This window comes from Myodes glareolus, chromosome 13 (assembly GCF_982192425.1).
Source record: "Myodes glareolus chromosome 13, mMyoGla1.1, whole genome shotgun sequence".
In the NCBI taxonomy this organism is placed as follows: Eukaryota; Metazoa; Chordata; class Mammalia; order Rodentia; family Cricetidae; genus Myodes; species Myodes glareolus.
Genome location: NC_142038.1, coordinates 20,835,339 through 20,861,827, shown reverse-complemented (window position 1 = coordinate 20,861,827; position 26,489 = coordinate 20,835,339). Strand labels below are relative to the sequence as shown.

The window sequence follows — 26,489 nt, the reverse complement described above, 5'->3', positions numbered from 1 at the left end:
CTTCTTGTGAGGAACTGACTGGAAGGTTTGCATTTTTGGGAACAGACATTCATCTTCGCCAAAGGCATGAGCCACTGTGCCTGGTTCTCATTATGCTAAATCTTACTCATTATAGAAATGATGTGTAAGAGGCTGAAGTGATGCCTCAGTGTTCTTGCAAGGAACCTGATTTGGTTCCCAGCACCGACATGGTGGCTCACAACCATCTGCAACCAGAGTTTCTGAGGATCCAATACGTAGGAACCATGGATGTGTGTGTCTGTGTGTGTCTGTGTGTGTCTGTGTGTGTGTGTACACACACATGTGGTGATATTTTGTTTGCTTTAACAAATGAAGCTTGCCTGAATATTACTGTGAGGAGCTAGCCACTAGTTAGCCATAGAGGCCAGGTAGTGGTGGCGCACGCCTTTAATTCCAGTACTCAGGATCAGAGGCAGACAGATCTCTGTGAGTTCAAGACCACCCCTGAGTTACACAAGATCGATTCAGTCTAAAAGCGAATCAAACACAGATGGTGGTGACTCACACCTTTAACTCCAGTACTTGGTAGTCACACACCTTTAATCCCAGCACTGGGCAGGTGGAGACAGGAAGGGAAATGGCTGGGGAGAGAGGAATATAAGGCAGGAGGAGGCAGGAGCTCAGGCATTGAGTCTGAGGTCTTGTAGAGAAAGGATACTCTGAAGATGTCAGAGAGGTAAGAACTAGTGGCTGACTGCTCTGCTTCTCTGATCTTTCAGCTTTCACCCCCTGATATCTGACTCTAGGTTTTTATTATTAAGACCAATTAGAATTCATGCTACACACACACATACACACAGGAAAAAAAATCATATACATAAAATTAAATGTTTAAATGATATATTATTTACAGTTAACAATAAACTTTTATATAGTATTCGGTTACACCAAAAACAAAATGACCACTACACCACGTTAGAATTGTTGAGGTTTGTTCACACTTTTAAACCACATTTTCTTTCTGGCAAACCAGCTACTAAGTCTGACTCTGCTGTCAGAGTTATGACTTCAGTGCTGGGAAATTAGAAACTTCACTTTCCAGCTCACAATTCTCTCCTTGTTTCACTTAGAAAATCCTCAATGGACTTGCTCCAGTCTGTTTTACAAGCCGTTTCTTTCTACCCCTTTCTTCCGTTTCTACTGACCTCCTAACTGTCCTTGAAGGGCAGTTACACAAGCTCGCTCGCGTAAGCACCTCTTTCTCAAAACTCTGGAAAACTACACTGATTTTTTATCACTTTTCTACTGCAGAAGCTTTTAAAAATTAAAGTCTGTATTTAAAACTCTATTCCTGGTTCAACATAAATGTTCTAGTAATTGTAAAGCTCTATTCCTGGTTCAACATAAATGTTCTAGTAACTGTCAGGTTTCAAGCACACCTGTCTTTCCTGCTGGATGCTGTGCTCAAGGTCAGGTCTGTTTCGGTCATTCTTGTGTACTCAGCTCCTGGCAGAGATCAGATAGGTATTCACAAATACGGATAAGTTAATATGCATAAAAAGAGAATGTGAAAGAAAGAAATACAACTTAAAGTACATCTTCCTATCAGCTGACATTTACTGAACTGTGATGCCATGTGACCGACAAGGTCCCATGTCAATTAGTTCCCCACATCTTAATTATCATACTTAATTATCATTGTCAAATAGGCATTATACATATTAACCTTCATCCCGCTCCCCTCCCCCAGTTTTAGAGACTCAGAATCTAGACTAAGGATATCAGGAAGAAGTCAGGGGTACTGTCACCATGATCTGCTTCTGAACACACACACACATCAGCAGTATACAAGGAACGAGGTCCTCAGTCCCAGGCACTTGGATGAAAACTGTTCTTAGTAAACCAGCCTGTTCTGAGTGGTTTACGGTGCATCACTTCTGAAAAGAGCTTCTGTGTCAAGCTGAGAAAACAAACAAGAAGTTCCAGCCAGAGGAGAAACAGGACAAAGACAGATGCAGGCTCCTTCTAGTCTAATCCAGTGACAGCCACCACCTCTGCTACCTTATGCATCAAAACAAGGAAGCAGGGACCTAATGTCATTGAAGACCACGTTACCTTTTGCTACATGGAGGGTGGTTTAATGTTAACCAAATAAGTCCTTTCCCATTAGCTGCTCACGCACTTTATTTGCATAAAGCAAACACTGACAAAGAGGTTTGCAAGTTCAAGTTTAGACTAAATGGCACATAAGGGCATTGTAACCAGTATCTGAATAGCCATTTTAACTGCTGAATACATTAAGCTTCAAAGTTTTCTTCCGATGTGGTCGGAAAACTAGAAATGAATTTTCCTCATGAAGTTAGAAAGCGTACCAGTGTGAGGCCACAGTAGAACACTTAAACTAGACACGGCTCAAAAGAGGCATGAGCCTCACGTCTACCACACAGCCCAAGCCACAAGAGAAAGGGCAGCATGAGCTCTCTGGAGGAAAGACAGTAGTGTGAGGGTCCCCAGGGGGGTCCCTGAGGATACCATCCTCATGAGGGGAGGTTCTACAGGCCCCCAGACTAACATGGCATACCAGGATACCTCTCCTGAGTCAGGATCTTTCTACACCTGCGTTTCTGTGTGCAGTTTGTGAAATGGGTTGTACTAGTGTCATGATTTCTTTATGAAGGTTTTTTTTTTTTTTTGGTGGTTTTTTGAGACAGGGTTTCTCTGTGTAACAGCTCTGTAGACTGGCCTCGAACTCACAAAGATCAACCTGTCTCTACCTCCCAAGTACTGGGATTAAGGGTATATACCACCACCACCTGGCTAATTCTTTATCTCTTTATGAGCATAACATAAGCTCACTGGAGGAGTGCTTAGCTAAAATGATGCCTACAAACACTATAAACATGTTCCCATTTTATACAGCTGAGAAAACTCTCTGAAGATGACGTTACCTGCGACTGCCACAGAAACTGTGACAGCAGTGACACAAGAAATAATTGTGCTCTCTAAAGTTCACGTTCTCGTAGGAAAAAGGTGAGAGATCTTGTGAAGAGAACAGGTATTTCAAGGCGGCAGTATAAAATTGTAATAATTAACGCATACCATACCCCATGGCTACAGCAGAGCAGAAGGGAAGCGGGCCAGTGGTGAGGGAGAGCTGGGCACACAACCATCTGAGAAAGCATTAGAAGCAGGACCAGCCAGTACAAAGGCCCTGCGACAGAAGGTGCCTGAGATGTCTGTCACACAAGACGGTGGCCAGTGTGTGTGAAGATGAACAAGAGAGGCGACACCACCTGAGAAGACAGGCTGCTGCAGACCAACAGAGTCCTGGCCAACTCCTGTAAGCACTCTTATGAAGGGATGATGGAGCCCTGAAAGCCCGCAGAGTGGCACTAGGCATGACGCCACCCTGCCTTTGGACTGCAGGAAGACAGAGCAGGGAGAAGGTGGCTCCGGCTGCAGCTCAGCAGGCGCTCACTGGAAGGGGGCAGAGGGCAGTTTTCACTCACATACTTCTGAAAACAAAACTGACAGCTGAAACACAAAAATATTTTTGTATGTTTGAACATCAGAAAAAAAAATCAAAGAACATGCCTTATAAAAGTGAGTTCACAAGCCAGGCAGTGGTGGCAGGCACCTTTAATCCCAGCACTGAGGAGGCAGGCACAAGGGAATCACTGAATTCGAGGCCAGTCTAGTCTACAGCTCCTGAAGAAAAACACCTGATGTCAGTCTCTGGCACATGCATGAGCGTGCACACACATGGGGGGGGCAGTCTGGCTTGGGGAGGTAACTGTCAGTAGAGAAGGCACATAGCAGTAACTGTGGAGTTCTGAGGTCAGAGGCCACTGTCATTTGAGAAGTTCGCCCTTGCTATCTTCCTCATGTACCTCAGGGAGTCACATTCATCGGACATCACCTTGACCTATTTGCCACCTGAAGAAAGTTGGGGAGAGGGCTGGAAGAGACACTGTACCGATTACACAAACCAAACTACAATGCGGCATTGATGCACTCAACCTGCCTCACAAGGAGCCACTGTTGGAAGGACACAATGGCCAGACCACGAGTCCTTATCACTGCTCCAGCCCTGGCCCACTCTGCAGAGTTCTGGACTGTCAAGGACAGGTGTGCAGCGGGATCTGACTCCACGTGGACAGTTTCCGAGTAAATTCAAAGGCTTAGAAAAGGGGAAGGCCTAGAGTACCACCTTTTACTTAATGAAAAGAAGGTAAGGACTTAAATAGAAGCTAACAAAGGCAGCGAGCACTCTGTCTTGTTTCGAGTGTCTAGTAAAACAGGAGCCCCCTCTCCACCGCAGCATGAACTCTTCTACTCCTGGACCACTCTGTCATTCCAGTTTCCTTTTGCCTTTTTCTGGGTCACAGGCACACATTACTCTTTTTATCATTCTACTTCTAATTTTCAAAAATACAGCAATACATAAATCATACACAAGGTGCTGGAGAGACGGCTCAGTGGTTAAGAGTACTGACTGCTCTTCCAGAGGACCCGGGTTCAATTCCCAGCACCCACATGGCAGCTCACAACTGTCTGAAGATCCAGGTGCAGGGGGTCTGACACCTTCACACCAATGAACATAAAATAAAGTTAAATAAACCATAAGAAATATAAAAAAAATAAATCAGACACAAAAGGCAAGTCACTGAGTACTTAAATTTTTACTGTATAGAAGCTTAGAAAGAAATGTTTCCCTGCAAAGTTAGAGAGGGAGTATTTTGAGTAATCAACGTAAGCAACAGAATTGTTGTTGCTTATGACAAATAATTCACACTGAAATCTTACCGGGAAATCTGTAGCTTAGATAGAACTCCACATATTCCAAGGACAATTTTTTTGTCCTTGTTTTGTCCCTTTTTGATTATTCTTAATGTTTAAAATGATAATCAAATAATTCACAAAAAAAGAAATGGGAAGCAGGACTTTTGTCATTAATTTTCTAGTGACTAACGTCATGTTGTAAGAAGTCACCAGAAGCTAGAGATGTAGCTCAGCTGGTAGTGTCTGGGCAGGGTGCAGGAGGTTCTAGGTTCAACCCAAAATACAAGCTGAGCAGGGGGGTGCATAGCTGTAATCCCATCATGTGGGAAGTAGAGACAGGATCAGAACTTCACTCTCCTACTGCAAGTTAAGAGGTTGCCCTGGGATACATGAAATACATACTCACTGCAAATGTGAGCCGTTTGGGACCCTGCTAACCTCTCATTTCCTTCTCCACGCTAAGAAGCAAACCCTGCTCCAATATCCACAGCCCTGTTGCTTTCCCAATGAAAGCTCTTGACAAAGGTGCCCCAGACCTGCTACTCTGGTCTCTTTGTGTAGCCAGAGCACCCCTTACTCAAGCTTGTCATTGTTTCCTTTCCCAGCAGCCACTCCTCCTGTCTGGGCTCAAGGGGTAATGATGTGGAGGAAAAGCCTGTGCTCAGAGCAGGTGGCAGGTGCTGCTTTAACCATGAACAGGCACTGAGAACTCACGGAGACAGGTAGGAGCCAGAACAGCTTTTCTGTGTCACACCAGTACCAACAACTAGGGCAAGACTAATTCTGAATGTCTGTGCCTGGTGGCTCTGCATTTGGTAAATGATTGTTTCATCTCAGGGTCCCCAAAATAAACCTGACTATTTAAAAGACATGCTTGGCAAGGAAGAAATGTTGCAGCGTAACAATCTGCTGAGAATTATGTATCAACAGCTGTGGCTCCCCGTTTCTCTTGTACTAATAGCGCTCAAGAAGCAAAGTAGATAGGCTTTCCATTGGTTTTTCTGAGCTTCTCAAAGGCCTGAAATAGCTGAGTTAATTTCTTGACAACACTTTCCTGGAAGTCAGTGACAGCTAATACTGGTTGTCTACTTGACACACCTAGGAAGAGGGCAGTCAGTTGAGAAAATGTCTCTATCAGATTGGCCTGTGGGCATGGCTGTGGGCATTTTCTTAATTGCTAACTGATGCAAGCAATCCCCATACACTACAGGTGGTATCATCCCTGGGCAGTAGGGCCTGGGCTGTACAGGGAGCAGAACACAAGCCTGAGAGTGAGCCAGTAAGCAAGCAGTACTCCCATGGTTGCTGTGCCAGTTCTTGCCTCCAAGTTCTTACTTGAGCTCCTGCACTGGGCTGTAAGCTGTAAACCAAGTAAACCCTTTCCTCCCCATGTTGATTTTGGCTGCTGTTATTACAACAACAGAAAGCAAACAGGGCCAGTGCCTAATTAAATATGCTAGATGAAGGAAAGAAGAATGGAATCCAGTGGCTGTCATACCCACACTATTGCATAGCTGGGTGTGTAGGCCCTGCCCCATCGCATCTACTAGGAACTCCAGGAAGCTGAATAAGGTGGTGGGTGTGAAGACAGCTGGCCTGCACTGGTGTCTGCAGGCCAAGGCAGCACACTGTCTGGATATTTTGCATTTTTATACAACAGACCAGACTGAGTCACCAAAAGAAAGGGTATCAAATCACTGACATTTCAAAACTATGAAATTCATGGTAAAAACTAATAACTGTGACATTTAGTTACATATTTTCTTGTACTTGCCTGATATGATTGTGTCTTTCTAACTATATGCAATTATTTTTTATTTATTACACTTTAATTCATTTATGCTGGGTGCATGTGTATGGAGGGGACACACATACATCATGGCATGCCTGTGGAGGTCAGAGGACAGTTTTCTGGAGTCATTTCCCCATGTGGCTTGATAGAACGCAAGTTGTCAGGGTAGCTATTCCTGCTAAGCCACCCTACAGGTCTACAATTATATTTTAAACTAAACTAGACATATACAATGTTTTTTGTTTTGTTTTGTTTAGTTTTTTTTTTGTTTGTTTTTCAAGACAGGGTTTCTCTGTAGCTTTGGAGCCAGTCCTGGAACTAGCTTTTGTAGACCAGGCTGGTCTCGAAATCACAGAGATCCACCTGCCTCTGCCTCCCAAGTGCTGGGATTAAAGGCGTGTGCCACCACCACCCAGCAACATATATACAATGTGTATAAGGCACCTCAAATCTAAGATTACCTCAGAAGCACTGATTCTTTTCCAAATACTCTCCATGCTCCTAGGTTTTATTAAAACAATATTTACCTCTAAGATTTCCCTCAGACAAGACACAGTCTAATGACATTTAACGACCACAGAAAGAAAGGAAAGGACTCTCCCCTCTCACCTGCTTTCAGGCTGTACTGTCTCAATGGATGTATAACATAAAGCACTGCTTATAGGTCTGGGTTTGTTTGTTTTCTTGTTTGTTTTCAAGACAGGGTTTCTCTGTTACAGCTCTGGCTGTTCTGGAACTCACTCTGTAAACCAAACTGACCTCAAACTCTGAGATCTGCCTGTCTGCCTCCCGGGTGTTGGGATAAAAGGTGTGCAACACCACACCTAGCAGCTTTCAACTTAAAGGGCAACAATATTTATTGACTCAAGGAGAAAGGAGGCAGCCCCTATGGATCCCTGGCACGTGGAAGACGACACGCTTCAGTTGAAGTTCCTGTGAGATTAGAACTGGTAAGTGAAAGACCGGCATTAACTAAGGTCAACCCCCAATTAGACTACCAACTTCGAAGACGTGTCCTTGCCACTCAAGTCAGTTTGGGGAACTTTATTTTGATATAATTTTAAAGCTTCAGAAACATCTCAAGTGTAGCCCTTACAGTGAGAGGCATTCCATACGGTTTGTGACCCTGATCATACAGACAGACTCTATGTGGCCCTGTGGTCTCCACATCCTGATGATCATGTGAGACCTGCAATATGCCTCCAGGCAACAGAACAGAGCAAGGCTCATGGGATGCTTGAGGTTTCAAATCCATGGCCATGTTACCCAGTGTTGGAGGAGCGTCTTGACTGGCTCTGAGGAGAAGATCTCACAGAACTTCAGACAGCTGGGGTCAACTTCCAGCAAAGGCAATAATGCTCTCCAATTGGTCACTGTGCCAGGGTTACAGGCTGGTGCCCATGCTCAAGCTTTACAGATGCTGGGGTGTGAACAAAGCCCTCCGGCTTGTGCAGCAAGCACTTTACCAGCTGAGCCACTTCCTCAACCTGCTACTTTTAATAAAAATATCCCATTACTTCAGGTTAGATTTTTTTTATCACTTCTGAAATTAAGCAAGGTTTAGCCAGTGTCAACTTAAAAAGCAGTGTACACCTGTCACATGAGCATTTATGATGAGATAGAGGCGAAGTCAAAATGGAATGGCAGATTTACCTAAAGACCAAATTCACATTTTCCAATGTTATACTCTGCACTAAAGCAACAAACCCTACATAGTACCTTTAGTGATTTAGGTTATCTGGAAACTTTTTCATCTACTCATATATATGCCCCAAACTATTCACAACCACAGGGATTAAGCCTAAGATACTAACGTCAATGTAGTTTTTGACTCATTCCCAAGGCATTTAAATTTCCCCAAGGCACACCTAGAATTACAGGTCCAATTTCCCCAAGGATTTCAATATATAGGACAATTCTTAAATCATTCTGATTTAGAATCAACCTATTTCATAAATTCCTACAGAAAAACCCTGCACCCATCTAATCCACGAGAACTGAGGGCTCATGGGCTGCCTTCGAGCCTTTTCCCAAGCTTCAGTTTAGCTGAAGCACAGCCCTGGCTTCAAAAGGCCGTCACTGCAGTACTCACTGGTAAGAGGCACGTGCAGAAAAGGGACAGCAAGATGACTTCCAGCCCTGTGCAGCTGTGTTACACTGAAGGCAACAACAAGCTGGACGACAACGACACAGGGAACCAGGCCATCTGAGCTGGGCAGTTCTATCACTGACTTCCGCTGTGACAAGGCACCAGACAAAAGCAACTGAAGGTGATTTACTGGCTCACAGTTGGCCGGTCCTGTCCATCACGGGAGGCAGGCACAGCAGCAGGAGCATGAGGTGGCTCGGCACACTGTGTTCACAGAAAGCAGAGACAGATGCTGGTACTCAGCTCGCTTTCTCCTTTTCATCTCTCCACCCAGTTTACTCAGTTTAGGACCCCTGCCCATGGGGCAGTACTGCCCACCGCTAAGGTGACTCTTCCCTTTTCAGTTGAACCTCTCTAGAGACATTCTCACAAGCATATCCCAAGTGTGTCTCCCAAGTGATCCTAAACTCAACAGGGAAGACTAACATCAAAGGATACTATGTCTCTCTGTTCTTTAATTCTCAACTCCAAAATGTCAATAATCATAAAATTAGCTTCATAGGTTTGTTATTAAAATAATGTTTCTATCAATGCCCACCACAGTAGACCCTCAGTAGTTTTTAAAATGAATGTAAAAGTATAAGTATTACAAACAGTTTTTATGACATAAGCATGTAAACACTTAAACAGTGTTTAAAATATAAGAGGAGGAGGTGGAGAGCAGACTCCGAAGTAAAAAGCAGCCATTACTCTTGCAGAGCAGCCACCTCGGGTGGCTCACAATAACCTATAACCGCAGCTCCAAGGAATCCAATGTCTCTGGCCTTCATGGTCACTGCACTCAATCACATATACCCACACACATACACATATTTAAAAATAAAAATAGGTCATGAGTGTTTTTACAGTTCCCTTCAATGACGCTCCTGTTTTTCTGTTATTGCACAGATTACAATCAGCTCTATCAATGAGTGCTCAATTAAATGAGCTCTATCAAGATTAAGTAATGACAAAAGCTAACTCCGTGTTATATAATGGTTTAACCTATTCCACTTAAAACATAGCCAACTGTCCACGAGAACAGCAGTCCGCTCTAGTTATTCATTACGGGTTCTCCCGCAAAGGTAAAAGGCTCTGAGTGCTCTGTGACTGGCAGCAGTTAGTCCACGATGGAATGGAACAGGTTCAGATTGGAAACTACAAGTCCAGCTACAACCCAGGAATTTTAAATGTCTGGCAATTTTCAAGGGTTCCAATCCATATATAGTATTTCAATAATGGTAGCAGGAAAACTTGTACAATGGCAGCAGTTAAAGCTGTCCTTAACCCTGGGTCAGAGCTGCCTTCTAGAGAGGCAAGTGCAAGCACAGGTCAGTCACCATTTACAAGTTTATAAGTAACTAGTTGGAGCGCGAGCCACTTCTGGAAGGGAGCGTGCAGGGCTCCTTAAAGCATTAAGAGCAGCAAGAAGTGGGTGGCTGCTAGTCATGGGAATATGAAAATTATGGGGGTAGGACTTGTGGGAATGGTTGGATCTGACCATGACGATGCCTAACAAAAGGGTATGTTCATAAAACAATGGAAAAACTGCCTTCAAAAACCAAGTGGTCAGTCCTGAAATTACACACATAAAAACATTATAAAACAGACTCAGCAGGCTGTAGCTATATATTTATGTTGATATACACATATGTATGTATGTAACAGTAATAATCAAAGAGACCATGAATTTGAGAGGCAATGGGGGGTGGGAAGGGTTGGAGGGAAAGAGCATGAGTGGAAAAAGAAGAGAGAAGTGATGTAATTATATTTCAACTAAAATTTAAAAATATTAAGAACCAAAAAAATGGGTGAAATTTAATTGCCTATTAAAAACTTTTAAATATTCACATAGAAGCCAGGCATGATAGCATATACCTGAACTCCCAACACTCAGGTGGTAGATGCATATGCTACATAGTGAAAACCTTGTTTTTATTTACAGAAACATTCCTTAAAACAAATCATATAAAAGCTGGTCATTGTAAAATTCTGAAGCCATTTCTGAGGCCTCTCAGCCTTAATGCTTTCCCCCCTTCCCCTGAGAACCTAACAACTACACCTGCATGTACTAGAATGTTGGGGACTTTCCACCTCCCTGTGTCCTTGTGGATATTCTCCAAATAGAGCTCTGCTCCTGGAATTGGGACAAGATAACCCACAGATGTCCACAGATGTTTTGACTCAGTCCCTGGAAAGGGGTCAAAGAAACCCTCAAATGTTTCCTCTTACCTCACCTGATCTGGTAACCACCCTCCAGCCCTGGCTCAGACCAATTATTGTTAATAGCTCTTTGAATAAGCCAATCCTAACAGTTGAAGAACAACCCCCGAGTTTCCCCACCCCCCTTGTTTCTATGGCTTTTTACTTTAAAATTAGCTTGTGACAAACATTTGGAGTCTTTTAGCTTCTCGAATACTGAAAGACCCTGTTGCGACAGAATTAAACTCTCTTGCTTTTACATCAACTGCAGTGTGAGAATGGTCTCTTGGGGCAACTTCTCCTCGGTGATTGGACTTTAGGGTCCAACAGCCATGAAAGAAAAAAAAAAAAGAAAAAGAATACAGCTGTGCTAGCCAAGTGCTGTGCCTTGTGACCCTGACACAGAGAAGGCTGAGGCAGGAGTCCTGCTGCACAGGCAAGGTCATCTTGGGCTTCACGCTGAACTCAAAGCCAGCCTGGTCATCACAGCACAACCTGTCTCAAAGTCAAAATAAGATGGGACAGAACAAGATAAGGGGATATTTCCTTCACAAATTTCAACACTGAGAACACTATGAGTCAAGTATATGAAAACATTTTCCAGGATGCCTGAGGGATAGCTGTGTAGCACCTCACTGACTTAGCATGTGCCAGGACCTAAGCCTAATTAATACCCAGCGTTGAAAATAATAAAACCTTCCCAAAGAAAGAGGTGTGGTAAAAATGCTTGATTTTAAGAGACATCAGGCTGCCTTAAGGAAAAAGGCCTAATTGCATACCTACATATACTCTTCTGGCTTTTTTGTTTTTTGTTTTTTGTTTTTTGTTTTTGAAACAAGGTTTCTCTGTACAGCTTTGGCTAGCCTTGAACTCACAGAGATCCACCTGCCTCCTGAGTGAAAGAATTAAAAGCAGACACAAACATCGCCCAGCTTCTCCTGGCTTTCTTTATACTCCATTTCAATTTGGTTTCTATAAATTAGGAAAAATATTAAAAAGAGGATTATAGTGGTATGGCAATTTCTCAGAAAATTAGGAAACAGCCTACCTCAAGAACCACTAATACCACTTTTGGGTATATACCCAAAGGATGCTTAATCATGCCACAAGGACATGAGATCAACTATGTTCATAGCAGCATTATTTGTCATAGCCAGAACCTGAAAACAACCTAAATGCCCCTCAATCGAAGAATGGATAAGGAAAATGTGGTACATTTACACAACAGAGTACTACACAGCAGAAAAAAATAATGACATCTTGAATTTTGCGGGCAAATGGATGGATCTAGAAAACATCATATTGAGTGAGGTAACTCAGACTCATAAAGACAAATATCATATGTACTCACTCATAAGTGGTTTTTAAACATAAAGCAAAGAAAACCAGCCTACAATTCACAATCCCAGAGAACCTAGACAACAATGAGGACACTAAGAGAGACATATATGGATCTAATCTACATGGGAAGTAGAAAAAGACAAGAGCTCCTGGGTAAACTGGGAGCATGGGGACCATGGGAGAGAGTAGAAAGGGAGGGGAGAGGAAGGGAGCAGAATGGAGAAAAATGTATAGCTCAATAAAATCAATTTTAAAAATCTAAAAAAAAAAAAAAGGATTATAGGAGCCATCAAGATGGCTCCATGGTTAAAGGTACATGCCACCAAACCTGGTGTTGAAAGTGACACTTCAGAAACTACACGGTGGAAGGAGAGAAACAACTCTCAAAAACTGTTCTTTGGTCTCTACATGCATGTATGAGCACACACAAATACACACAAAATAAGTAAATAAAAGTAAAACATACAAAAATAAAATGAATTCTAAAAAAGGAATTATACGTTAAAAAAACAAGAAGATGGGAGGGATGTGAGAGCAGACAGAGGAGAGAGCAGAAGAGAAATAACACTAGGGATGTCTGGAAAAGTCGTATGGAACAATACTATTTTATAAGCTTCCTAAACACACACACGTGCACACACACACACAAAGAGAAAGATATTAAATGGAAATTACACTACACAGGGGATTAGGAACCTCCCAGGAGCCATAGTTTGCTAATAAAAAATCCAGAATGGAATACCTCCCCTTGAGTCGTTGGGACGGGGAGCATCTCAGTTAAGCTTCTATTGCTGTGATAAACACCATGAACACCATGATGAAAAGCAATGTCAAGAAGAAAAGGTTTATTTTATTTCATCTTACAATTTATAGTCCATCATGAAGGGAAGTTAGAGAGGAGCTGAAGCAGAGGTTATAGAGGAACTCTGCTTGCTGGCTTGCTGCCCAGATTCACTACGTTTCCTCTCATTTCTTTTTGTTTGTTTTCAATGCTGTTCTTTTTTGTTTTGTTTCACTTTGTAGCTCTGGAACTTCTGGCTGGCCTGGAACTCACTCTGTAGAACAGGCTGGCTTCCAACTCAAAGAGATCCACCTGCTTCTGCCTCTGCCTCCTGAGTGCTGGGATTAAAAGTATGTACCACCACCATCCGGCTCAGCTACAATTTTTTTATACTTCCCAGAGCGATATGCCAAAGAGAAGTACAATTTTTTTATACTTCCCAGAGCGATATGCCAAAGAGAAGTACCACCCACAGTGTGTTGAGCCCTCCTACATCAATCATTAATAAAGAAAATGTCCTCACCGACTTGCCTATAGGCAAATTTGATAGAGACATTTTCTTAATTTAAATTCCCTCTTCCCAGATGAACCTAGCTTGTGTTAAATTGACAAAAAAAATTAGCCAGCTGGGCATGGTGGCATACTCCTTTAATCCCAGCACTCAAGAGGCAAAGACAGGCAGATCTCTAAGAATTCAACATCTTCCTGGTCTACATAGTGAGTTCCAAGACAGTATGGTTACATAAACAGATATGAACTCACAACAATAAAACAACAACAAACTAATCAGTGTGGGGTGGGGACAGTGTGTGTCCCCAAACAATACAGGATATAGACACTGCTCCTACTTGTCTTCCCAAATTTTAAGCCAGGTAGGATCACACACTTTGGTCACAGGACGAGGAGAAATGAAGCTAGTCCTTAACAGCTAGCTCTTGTGGTACCAGAAAGTGATCTACAGACTGCTGCGGGGGATGGCCATCAACAGTTTTACCCAGCTGTGAACCCTGTGGGTCACAAAATGACCAGAATATGGTGTGACTGATATCCTCATGGCTGCACTACTGCCGCGAATGTTAGAGTAGCCAGCACTTTATACTGAATTTAAGGCCTTTCCACAGGAGGAAACCAGGTACCTGATACAGTAATCTGGCCATAAACTCATGGCTAGTGAGGTGACAAGCCCTGGAAGAGAATTCAGAGAGCATTCTAGCATGGGCTGAGGGGAGGGGCTCATAAGCTTCTACCCTTAGCTAAGGAGCTATTACTGATGGTTGATGGTTGCTAGGGAAATATTCTACTTTGCTTTCTATTGCTGCAATAAACACCCTAACCAAAAGCAACGGAGGAGAGGGCTTATTTCATTTTAGCACTTACAGTCCGGCATGGAAAAAAATCAGGGCAGGAGTGCAAACAGGAACCTGGAGCAGGAACTAAAGCAGAGGTCACAGAGGAACACTGCTTACTGGCTTGCTCCTTCTGGCTTGTTCAACTTATACAACTGAGGATCATCTACCCAGGGCTGTCACCATCTCTCAACAAACGAAAGTCAAGAAACTGTGATGGAGGCGTTTCTCAATTTGTTCCCTCTTCCCAGAAAAACTTAGCTTATGTCAAGACAACAAGAAAACTAACCAGCACAGAGAGTCAGCTTTCTTTAGGGGCCTGGCCCCTGGTAGCCTGAGTGTTCCAGGGGATAGCTTCACACCTACGTACCCATGGGCAGCACAAACTGTCTCAGCAGTTACGTTTTAGGAGGACATGAAAATAAAGAGGACATGAAACTTAGAGATGGGGGGAAAGGGGATCCAAGAGTAGTTGGAGAGGGAAAATAAGAGTAAACATGATCAAAATACACTGTATACGATTGTGAAATCTCAAAGAATAAACTAAAATTCATAGTTAAAAGGTAATTCATATTAAAAAAGGTAATTCATAACATGGTTTTTATGTGTTATTAAAACTCTAAGTTGACTACATTGCTTTGATTAGACTACTACAGCCTCAGAAAAGGTAATTTCCCTTCTGTCCCTTCATGAGCCTATGAACCCTGCTTAGGAATCAGGACCTTCTAACAACATGCTCTATCAAGGCATGCTTCTTCACCTTCATCCAGTCGTCCTTTGCAGCGTCCACCAGGACTCTAGGAAGCTGGGAAGAGAGGGCACTGACCATCCCTTCAACCACCACCCACACCCACTCATAAGCTCAGGCATGTACACACACAACACATGTACACAGTCCTGACACAGCTAACTCCATACATTCTTAGTCTGGCCTTCCTGCTGGCACAATAGTATATGGGAGTCTCCTTCCTCAAGAGAAAATCAATTCAGAAACCAAGACAGGATCTCAAAAGCACCCTTCCAGCCTAGTGCAACCACTCTCCAGGACTGGTTTTTGTGGTCATTTATCAGGGACTCCATATTGCTGCCTCAGCATACTAGCTTCCTCTCTCCCTCCAACCCCACTTCTCAGGAACAAGCTGTACTTGCAGGCTCTCTTCCAGCCCAAGAGTGCCTGGTTTTCCAACCTTGAAACTCTTCTAAAACAAACAAACAAACAAAACAAAACAAAAAATCACCACTAAAGAGCTTTTATTGATGCAGCCTGTAAACTACTAACACTCATAATTCCAGAAATCAAAACAAAATTTAAAGATACTTATTAATTTCATCAATTAATTAATTAAATTAATTAATTTTCATCAATTAAACCTGCAGCACATTAATATAAATAAAACTTTTAAGGAAGAAAAAATTACTGGTGAACAAAAAATAATAATAATAATAAAAATTTACACCTTTCTAACACTCTAATGGGCTCGGTAGTGGGCAGCCAGGTCTCAGGTTTGCCTCTGCAGTTAGTCTGATAGCCACCCTCTCAGATAGCACACAGTGTTAAAACCATGCTGATCTCACAGCAATACAACACGAGACAGAAGGAGCTCAAGACAAGCTTTGCATTAGGCATTTCAAGGTCAAATGCAGATGGATGTGAACTGTATTTGTAGACTCTTAATTTACAATAGTGATATATTCTCTTTTGACAATTCCACGGTCTTATGAGCTTAACAGAAATTATATTAAATATTTTACAGTCAAAGGTCTGGGGAAAACTCATCGCTCAGAATTTCATAGCTATAAATATAGAGACCCTGAAACTACAGCAATACTTCTCTCTTCTGCTTGAACCTACTCTTTTTTATCTTGTGAAAAACACATCAAAAACCCTAACTAAACAAAAACAGTAAGTTCTTTAAAAAAAAAATACTAAATTTTTAGTCCATTTAAAAAACTAATTTGAAAAATTTATACTTTTAAAGTTGAACAGAAAATATAAAAATGAATTGAATTAAAAAGAAAAATGTATTTACAGTTTTTAATTATGCAACATCTTTTAGGAAGCTTACATTTTACATAAAAGGAGTTAAAATTTGCTGAAACCTATTACCAGCACTCAGATTCATTATAAAAGTAGACACAATTCTTCTCTCTCTCTCTTTATTTTTTATTTTTGAGACAAGGCTTCTCTGTAGCCCTGGCTGTCCTGCCACTCAACCCTATAGATCAGGCTGACCTCAAACACAGAGATCCACCTGCCTCTGCCTCCCAGGTGCTGGAAATTTGGGGATTAAAGGCATGTACCACCACCAGTGGCTACAATTTCTTAAATATGTACGCATTAACAAAGTTGCTAATATTCTGTCTTAGATGGCACCCTGCTACTGGACAGGATGACACACATATAGGCAGCCCGGCGTCCAATGTTATCCTTGAAAACCCTGTAAGGAGCACAAGCAATCACACAGAAACTCCTCAAATTTCACATGAGAATCCCGAATAAAATTATCACATGTATTTTAAAATAATAAACCTCCTTTAAAAATACCCAAGCATTTCACATTATTAATCTCACTGAACCATGCCATGTCTTAATTTTCTTGTTCTACTAAAGATGCACTATGGAAGCTTCCATAACCAAGCATAACATATCATATGATCCTAACACACCAGAGTGAATTATGAAAAAATAAGATAAACTTAAATAATGTTTATTCAGGGCTTTGAATGGTAAATCATTTTACGAATATAGGAAATAAGCTACGTTAAAGTCATTTCTTCTAATGCTATAGCCAAGTAGACAAGATAATTGATTTTTTTCACATTTGCTCTTCCTGAATAGTGAAGTTACGTGCCTGTTCTAAATATAATATTATCTGAAAACTGAGAAACCCACAGCAAAAGTTCACTACTCAAGGCATGCCAAAAAGTATAAGACTGTTTTACAGAAATATCCATACATTTCTCTTACCTCTGTTTCTGTACAATGTGAATATCCCAATTTACCTGTAATAAAAATACAAAAAGTTACTTTCAAATGACTGAGGGCTTTTAAAGTCATCAATAATATATCCAAGCAACTCTAGCCACAGCTTCCTAAACATGTGAAAACAACAAGTGGTAGGATAACTTTTTCATGTACGACGCTGTTGGTTTATTCAGTCACCAAGCTGGCTGCACACTCATAATCCTGGAACTCAGATGCCAGAGAGGAAGGTCACTGCGAGTCCTGGGCTGGCCTGGTCTACAGAGCAGGGTCAGGACAACCAGGACTTATGAGACTGTCGCAAAAAAGAAAGAAATTTTTAAAGAAAAAGAAAACACTGCATTTATGATCAAAAGAAGGGGGAAGGGGAAAAAAATCCACACATGGTTGGTACACCTTTAATTCCCAAGGCAGAGACAGGTGGATCTCTATAAATTCAAGGAGGCTGGCCTACATAGTGAGTTCCAGGTCAGCCAGGGTTATACAGTGAGACAATGTCTCAAAAATGCAAACAGACAATGGAGAGAAAGGGAGACTGACAGATAGACATTGACGAACTCTTGGGCTAAGGCTGGAAAATCTAATTTCTGGCAATGAAAAAGAAGGAAGAAACCCCTTGTACTGGTTGGTTGAGTGTCAACACGACACAAGCTAGAGTCATCAGAGAGGAAGGAGCCTCAGCTGAGAAAATACCTCCATGAGATTCAGCAGTAACTCATTTTCTCAATTAGTGATCAATGGGGGAGGGCCCAGCCCATGGTGCCATCCCAGGGCTGGTGGTCCTGGATAAGAAAGCAGGCTGGACGGACAGTGGTGGTGCATGCCTTGGAGCCCACCACTTGGGAGGTAGAAGCAGGCAGATCTCAAAGTGAGTTCAAAGACAGCCTGATCTACAAGAGCTAGTTCCAGGACAGGCTCCAAAGCTACAGATAAACCCTGTCTCGAAAAAACAAACAAACAAACAAAACCCCAGAAAAACAAACAAAGTAGGTTGAGCAGGTGGGGGGGGGGGAGAACAAGCCAGTAAGCAGCTCCCCTCTATGGTCTCTGCATCAGCTCCTACCTCCAGGATCCTGCCCAGTTTGAGTTCCTGTCCTAACTTCTGTCAGTGATGAACAATGATGTGGAAGTAGAAGTCTAATAGACCCTTCCCTCTTCAACTGGCTTTTTGGTCATGGTGTTTCATCACAGCAATAGAAATCCTAACTAAGACATCCCTAGAACTCAACAACAGTTTGCTATAACAACAATAGTGTTTTCTCATCAATGAGACATAATACCCAAGAACTTGTACAACCATATATTTTGTCAATTAGTGACAAAAATCATACTTTGAAAATAAAAGCAGCTACTTTAAGAGTAATTTATTTAAACAAAAAACAGGTAATAACTTTACATGGGGTGGCAGAAACTTAATTTTTTCCATATATTTTTCCTGCAATTATTTATCTACATATGTGTGTGCACAAACAGGTGCCATAGCACATGCGTGTTGAGAAGGCCTTCCACCATCCAGGTCCTGAGGATTGAACCCAGATCAGCAGGCTTGGTAGCAAGCACCTTTAACTTCTTAAGCCACCTCATGAGCCCCATCTACTCCTCTTACACATCATGTCTAAGGTTTATACATGTCTGCACAGCCTTCCCTCCCAGGACTACTCCCCTAGTAACTTCTCCCAGTCTGCTACATCTGTACCTATTCACAGTATGGTTCTACCACGACGAAATTTTTAATGCTCAGAAGGATTTAGCCATCTTGTTGTTCATGGTGACATCATCAAAGAAAACTTCATAGCTGTATGCCACCCAATTCTTCAAATGAAAAGTACAGTTGAAATCCACAGTTCCTTAATGCCTAATGATCTTAATATAATCCTATGTAATATAAAACAGTGGCTGAAACTCAGACTAGAAAACGGGACCTTGGGTCTTGTAAAATAAAAAGTATATACAAGCAATAAAAATTATATGAGCATGCATATAAAATGACTTTAAGTTATAAGGCTTTTATATACTAAGTGAATATATGGCATAAATTTGTTGCTAACATAAAATTATACTCATATATGGTGATATATATTTTAGTTATATAAGCATAAAACTGTTCAGACCACAATATTGTGGAAGATTACTTATAGGAGTTAAGACTTCTATAGAATTGGTAATTAATTTACCTAAGAACACCATTAGAAACAGCTCAAAGTAGAGCACAGAGTCTATCTGTGGGGAAACACTGAGTAATCTGTAGGAGAGGAAAAGGAGGATAGGATAGCAAATTGTAACACAGAAGAAAGCAACATCCTTTAAAGAACACGGATCACATCACCAGTAGGAAATAATTCTTTTTGCTTTGTTTTTTGTTTATTGAGAAAGGGTTTCTCTGTGAAACAGCCCTAGCTGTCCTGGAACTTGCTTTGTAGACCAGGCTAGCCTCAAACTCAGAGAAATCCATCTGCCTCTGCCTCCCCAGTGCTGGGATTAAAGGCGTGTGCCACCACGGCCAGCAAAGATTTATTTATTTGTTATGTATGCAACGTTCTGCATGCATGCATGTCTGCAGGCCAGAAAAGGTCACTAGATCTCATTAAGGATGTTTGTGAGCCACCATATGGATGCTGGAAATTGAACTCAGAACCTTTGGAAGAGCAGCCAGTGCTCTTAACCACTGAGCCATCTCTCCAGCCCCAAGAAATAATCCTTAAGAAAGAAAGAAAAAATCACAAGAACTCTGAAACCAAGGGCTAGGAATACAGTTTAGTTGGTAGAGTGCTCACAGAAAGCACTCTGAGTTCATTTCCCGCACTGTGTAAACCATGCCTATAATTCCAACACTTGGGAGGTAAAGATCAGAGATTCAAAAGATTAAGGTCATCCTTGGCTATATAGTGAATTTGAAGCCAGCGCGAGTTACATAAGATCCTGCCCCACCCCCATGAAAGAAGGCAAGCAAACAAACAAGTATTAGAAATTTGGGCTTGTTTGTTTATTTCATTTTTGAGACAAGGTCTGGTTATGCAGCCTTGACTGGCCTGGGACTCCCTATATAGATCAGGCTGCCTTAAACTCAGAGCTCTGTCTACCTCTCCAGTGCTGTAATTAATGATGTGTGCGACCATGCCTAGCAAATACGCTTTTTATCGGTGAAAATTCTAAAATCCATTTCCATTACAGCATAGGCAGAGGAGAAAACAGAGCAATGCTGGGAAGTCATGGCTTGTGCTGTGTGACAATATACAAACCTAACCTGTGGGAAGGAGAGGAAACTCTGGGTGCTGATCTGGAACTAGAGGTATTTATTACCCAACTTGAAAAACTAGCTCTGTACACCAAAAATGGGAGACTTCACTTTGCAAAGGCACAATGAGCCTATCCTGCCTGATTCAGGAACCCTCGGCAGACTCCTGGTGCTGGCTAGGACAACTAGAAGAAGCTGTGAACAACTTTCTGCACCTGAAAAATAATGAAGTACTTAAGGAATTACTATATGATGTTAAAAACATAGGCTACTGAAATTAGATTCCTTGTAATCACCTGATGCAAAACAAAACTTACTCTTCTTAAGAATACCAAATCCTTGTGTAAGACGCAACTACACTTGGTTACCCCACACGAACTGCTGAGCACGCAAGAACACATGCCGGTTAGGAGCACAACATTCCCAGCCACCCACAAATTCTGTCATCCAAGTCCACGCCCAGGTGCTGACCTAGGAATGGGAATCCTAATCACACATCATCAGAGCTCCAAAGGCCTTGGACAGGACTGCACAATCCATTTACTTTGCAGATGAGACAAGGCCAGCCAGAGAAGTCACATGGCTAGCACAAGCTCACATGCCAACACGGCAGGTGGGAGGTGTAGGAACACTCCAGGGCTCATCTAGCCTTGTTATACATGCCAGCGTGGCTTTGTTACCCACTCTCCATTGCTACCACCAAGGTCAGGAGGGGAAACTGCAGGCATGTCATCCTAGCACCCCGCTGCTTTCCAACACCTTAAGTTGCAGCCGCCTGTTTAGTGTCAGGGAGTTATGTCTCATCATTTTTGAGTCTTCCTCCAAGGGCTGGCTGCCTCTGCCTCAGAAAAAAAAAAAAAATATATATATATATATATATATATATATATATATCCAAAGAATCCCTCTCAAACTCAAAAATCCATGATTCCACTTTCTATGTTTTCAATAACCTAAGCTATAGTAGGCCTTAACAAATCTTCAGATTATAATCACAATGAATTGGCTCTTTGAATCGAGTAATAATTTCACTAGATTACATTTAGGACAGATTTTGTTTGTTGTTTTTTTCCCTGTGTGGCCCTGGCTGTCCTGGAACTTGCTCTGTAGACCAGGCTGTGCTCGAAAGAGATCTGCTTGCCTCTGCCTCCCAAATGCTGAGATTAAAGTAGTGCACTACTACTACTGTCCTCTAAGACAGATGTTAATTAAATCTGAAATGGCATTTAATCATTAAGCTTTCAAATATTTCAAAATTCTCAAAAATGCAGAAGGGCTTATTTTCTCAGAAAGCTGTTAAAAGCTCAGCTCTGTATTTCTTAAGAATATAAGAACAATGGCTGTGTTGCAACCCACACCCCCACTGTTTTGACGAGATGGGCTTTCAAGACAGGATCTCTCTGGAAAGGCATGGCTGTCTTAGAACTTACTCTGTAGACCAAGCTGGCCTCAAACTCACAAAGATCCATTTGCCTCTGCCTCCCAAGCGCTGGGATTAAAAGCATGCAGCACTACCACCCAGTTTAAACACATATTTTTTAATTCTTTATTTATTTCTAATTTAATGTGCATTGGTATTTTGCCTGCATGAATGTTTATATGACAATATTGGAACTCCTGGAACTGGAGTTACAGACAGTTGTGAGCTGCCATATGGGTGCTGGGAATTGACTAGGGTCCTCTGGAAGAGCAGCCAGTGCTCTTAACTGCTGAGCCATTCTCCGGCCCTTAAACTCATATTTTTAACTCAATGTAAAAGATCTGCTCTGCTATGAAGATAAGGCCCCTTCATGGCCTACCAATTAGGAAGACAGATCTTCCCATAAAGGAATACAATTGGTTTAAGTAATGCTATAGAGATTTGCATTGGTATGGATCTTAGTTTATTGATGCAAATTTAAAGTCAATTTTGTTTATTCAATGTAAATATTCAATGTATATTTCTGCTCTTGATTAAGGTATTGTTTGTCCAGTTCATTTAAAACTATAATATATAATTAAGAAATAAAGGTTAATTGATAATCATCAAGCTTGTAGTCATGTTAGATTTTTCTAGATGTACAGAGATGTATTTCAGATGGATAGGCAATCTTCAAATCTTTCATAGAATATGGCATTTAAAATGTTTAAGAACTTAGGATTTTTCATGACGGAAACATGTCTGCTCCTGGCAGCACCAGTTACTTCAAGCAGAAGATGGGCATCGAAGAGGCTCCTTATATAGTTTGCTAGCTATTTGAGCAAGAAACTGCTCTTGCCTGGACTGCTTAACTGGACATGGACATGCAAGACCCACAGAGAAATGACTGCTAAACTTGCCTAAAGGTGAGACGATCCTTCAGGGTTCCTGCTTCATGAAAGAGTCTGCTAGATATTCTTCAGGATACAGAAAAAAGTGATAGACAAACTGCCTATATGGAACTGTCTTTGAAATTTCCTGCTTCATGGAAAAGTCTGCTGGATACTACGGGTCTGTAGGCTGAAGATGGATGCCCCAACAATACAGACGAACTTTGGGCGACTGTCCAGGCAGTAGCAAGTCTCTGTCAATTCTGGAGTTTGGGAAGTTGCTTACAATGCACCTCCTGTTTACTTAGGTGATATTAGATCTTTCTGGAGTCTTTGATACAGCTGGTGGGCAGGTAGTTGACTGTGTTGGGAAAAGCAGGTTTGCTCTGAAACACAAGGGGCACTAACCAAGAGTGAATGGTGCACACCTACAATCCCAGCACTGAATGCAGATCCTATAAGTGAGACCAGCCTGGTCTACACAGCAAGGTCCAGGCCATCCAAGGCTACATAGCCTCACAGTGAGAGCTTGGCTCAAAAAATGAAAGAATGAGCTGATTGTATTTCCAGGTCAGCCTCGTCCAGAGGGACACAGTGCAAGCACAGGCCTGCCAGGAGGCTTCTGTCATTCTAGAGAGCAAGGGGGATGGGGAGTCCAAGCAAGGTACAGCTACAGGATGTGAAAGATAAGAGGAGTCAAGAGATAACTGAAGAGATTGGAGATTTAATTCAGTGGCAGAATGTGTGTTTATGGAGTAGAGCCACCAGACACAATTTCCCAGTACTAGCATAGAAGCTAACTTTAAGTACAAGGCTCAGGCAGTAGGACGGTCCTGAGTTTCAGGCCACCTGTGGCTACATAGTTACAAACTCCAGACCAGCATAGGTTATATAACACTTTCTACAAAACGGGTGGGTGTGGAGAGGTGGGGTGGGTGGGATTTAAGATAGCTGTCACATTAATAATTAAAAAAGCATAATTCTGAATAATGAACAGGTTGAAATTTGACAATTAAGAAACTTTCTGCAAACTAATAACAACTGAATTTTTAAAGGATCACGGCCACTGAGGACCTGGAACCCATCCATGAACACCATTATATTTTAGTTCCCTATTAATATCAAAAGTTAGCTAGGCATGGTGGCACACACCTTTAATTCCAGTATTGGGAGGCAGATGCCAGCCTGGTCTACAGAGTGAGTTCCAGGACAGCTAGGACTTTACACAGAGAAACCCTGTCCCATTTAAAACAAAACCCAAACCAACATTATTTATTTATTTACTCACTCACTCATTTATTTTGTGTGTGTACATAAGTCCAAACACAGCAATACTTATTTATTTATTTACTTACTTACTTACTTGTGTGTGTGTGTGTGTGTACATAAGCCCAAACACAGCCCATACCTATTTATTTACTTACTTACTTGCTTTCTGGTGTGTGTGTTTGTGTGTGTGCGTGTCTGTACATGAGCCCAAGCACAGCACCTCTCTCTCTCTCTCTCTCTCTCTCTCTCTCTCTCCTTGCCTCCCTTTCTCCCACTGTCTCTGCAGATATAGGTCTCACTATTTAGCCCTAGCTGTCCCAGAGTTTCCTCTGTAGAGCAAGCGCCCTCGAACTCAAAAAGATCTGCCTGCCTCCGCCTCCGGAGCAATGCTGAGATCTGGGATAAAGCAGTGCAAACCATGCCTGGATTTCCACATAACTCTTTTTTTTTTTTTTTAACCAACTCTCTATCAAGAACGAAAGGCTGCTAAGTAGTAGGGCACACTTCTATGCCCAGCACTTAAAAGAAATATGCTGGGAGGATTTCCAGTGTGAGGCTAGCTGGTACTACACAGTGACACCCTGACTCAAAAGAAGAAAAAAGAAAACAGAAGAAAAAGGGAGCGGAAGAAGTGAAGAAGAACCAGAAGAAAGAGGAGCAGAGGAAGGTGTGAGTTATCTGAACTATCAAAGCTCTCTAGGCTGGCTTGCGGGACAGGTCAGTGGAATAACACTTGACTAGTACATGCAAGTCCCTGGGTTTAATCCCCAATAGTGAAAGAGGAAAAGGATAAATAAATAAATGAGCCCACATACACATTCTTAGCTGTTTAACTTTTACTATGTATATTACCAAGAAATAAGCCTTCTGTAATTTTCTAATTTTACATAATGTTATATTAATAAATAAAAAAAACTAAGTTTTTGTTCTGTTTTTGAGTAAGGGGTCTCACCAGGTTACCCAGCCTTGCATGGAAATCACTAGTATTCAGCCTCTAGTGCCCAAGTTCTCTAAAGACAAACAGAACAAAATAAGCACAAACCAAAGAAGAACATCAGAGTCTGAGAGCCACTAAGCTAATGAGTGGTCATTTCCCCCAAGATTTAATTCTATATACAGCAGGCAATAGTCCAAATGTCTCATTTCATCCCTACCTCAAATGAAAGGTTAAGAAACACACTTGAACAGTTTTACTACTGATGTAAAGAAGTCCTACTTCCCAGAGGACTTAAAGAAGCTAGACTAAAGAGTCAGCACATAACTAACCATCAGTTGGAAAGAAAAGAATCTGAATTTAAGAATATATGCATGATATGTTCATAGCAGCACTATTTGTAATAGCCAGAACCTGGAAACAGCCTAGGTGCCCCTCAATAGAAGAATGGTTAAAAAAGGTGTGGAACATATACACATTAGAGTTTTACTCAGCGGTAAAAAATAATGACATCTTGAATTTTGCATGCAAATGGATGGACATAGAAAACGCTTTACTGAGTGAGGTAAGCCAGACCCAAAAAGAGGAACACGGTATGTATTCACTCATAAGTGGATTCTAACCATAATTAAAGGTCTTTGAGCCTATTATTCGTGATCCTAGAGAAGCTAAATAAGAAGACGATCCTGATGAAGATTATTTACCTATCCGCCAGGAGGTAGGAAATAGTCAAGAGTCCCAGGTAACCTTGGGTGCATGGGGGGGTGGGGGGTGGGAGGGTTGATGGAAGGGGAGAGGGTTAGAGAGAAGGGAGTAGGGGAGGAATGGAGAAAGCTCAGTTGACCGGGATGGGGGGAAGGGAGGAAGGATGAATGTGGGATCAGGGAAGAATATATTTCAACTAAGGGAGTCATATTAGAGATTACAGGAAACTTGATTATATATGGGATCCCAGGTCCAAGGAGAGATCCCCAGATTGTTCTCTGGACAGAGGAGGGGGTGCCTGAACCGGCCTTGGCCCGTGACCATACTGATGAATATTTTGCTTATCACCATAGATCCCTCATCTGGCGTTAGATGACGATACAGATGGAGGCCCGCGTTGGAGCACCGAACTGAGCCCCCCAAGATCCAAACGAGGAGCAAAAGGAGGAAGAAAATGACGAAGGACTGCGAGGGATACTATCACCCACTGATACAAGGGGTCGGATCTAATGAGAGTTTACCAAGGCCAGATGGACCGTGACTGAACGAGCATGTGATCCAACCAGATTCTCTGAATGTGGCCGGATTTTCTGAATGTGGCTGGCCTGCAGTCTTTCCGAGAAGCCATTGACAATGACACTGGGACTGGTTTCCTCTGCATATACTGGATTTTTGGGATCCAGTCTGTTTGGATGCTCACCTTCCTGGACCTGGAGTGAGGGGGGAGGAACTTGGACTTCC

General features: G+C 42.0%; 1 protein-coding gene across 7 annotated transcripts in view; it reads right to left on the bottom strand.

Moving 5' to 3' along the window:
• The window catches only part of Spire1 (spire type actin nucleation factor 1), a 120,754-nt gene that overhangs the window by 80,677 nt on the left and 13,588 nt on the right, over positions 1 to 26,489 (bottom strand). For all 7 annotated transcript variants that reach the window (XM_087895953.1, XM_087895949.1, XM_087895947.1 and 4 more), the window contains exon 2: positions 17,302 to 17,336. In XM_087895953.1, coding sequence (XP_087752079.1) covers positions 17,302 to 17,336 — 35 coding nt within the window. The remainder of the gene's footprint in view (positions 1 to 17,301; positions 17,337 to 26,489) is intronic.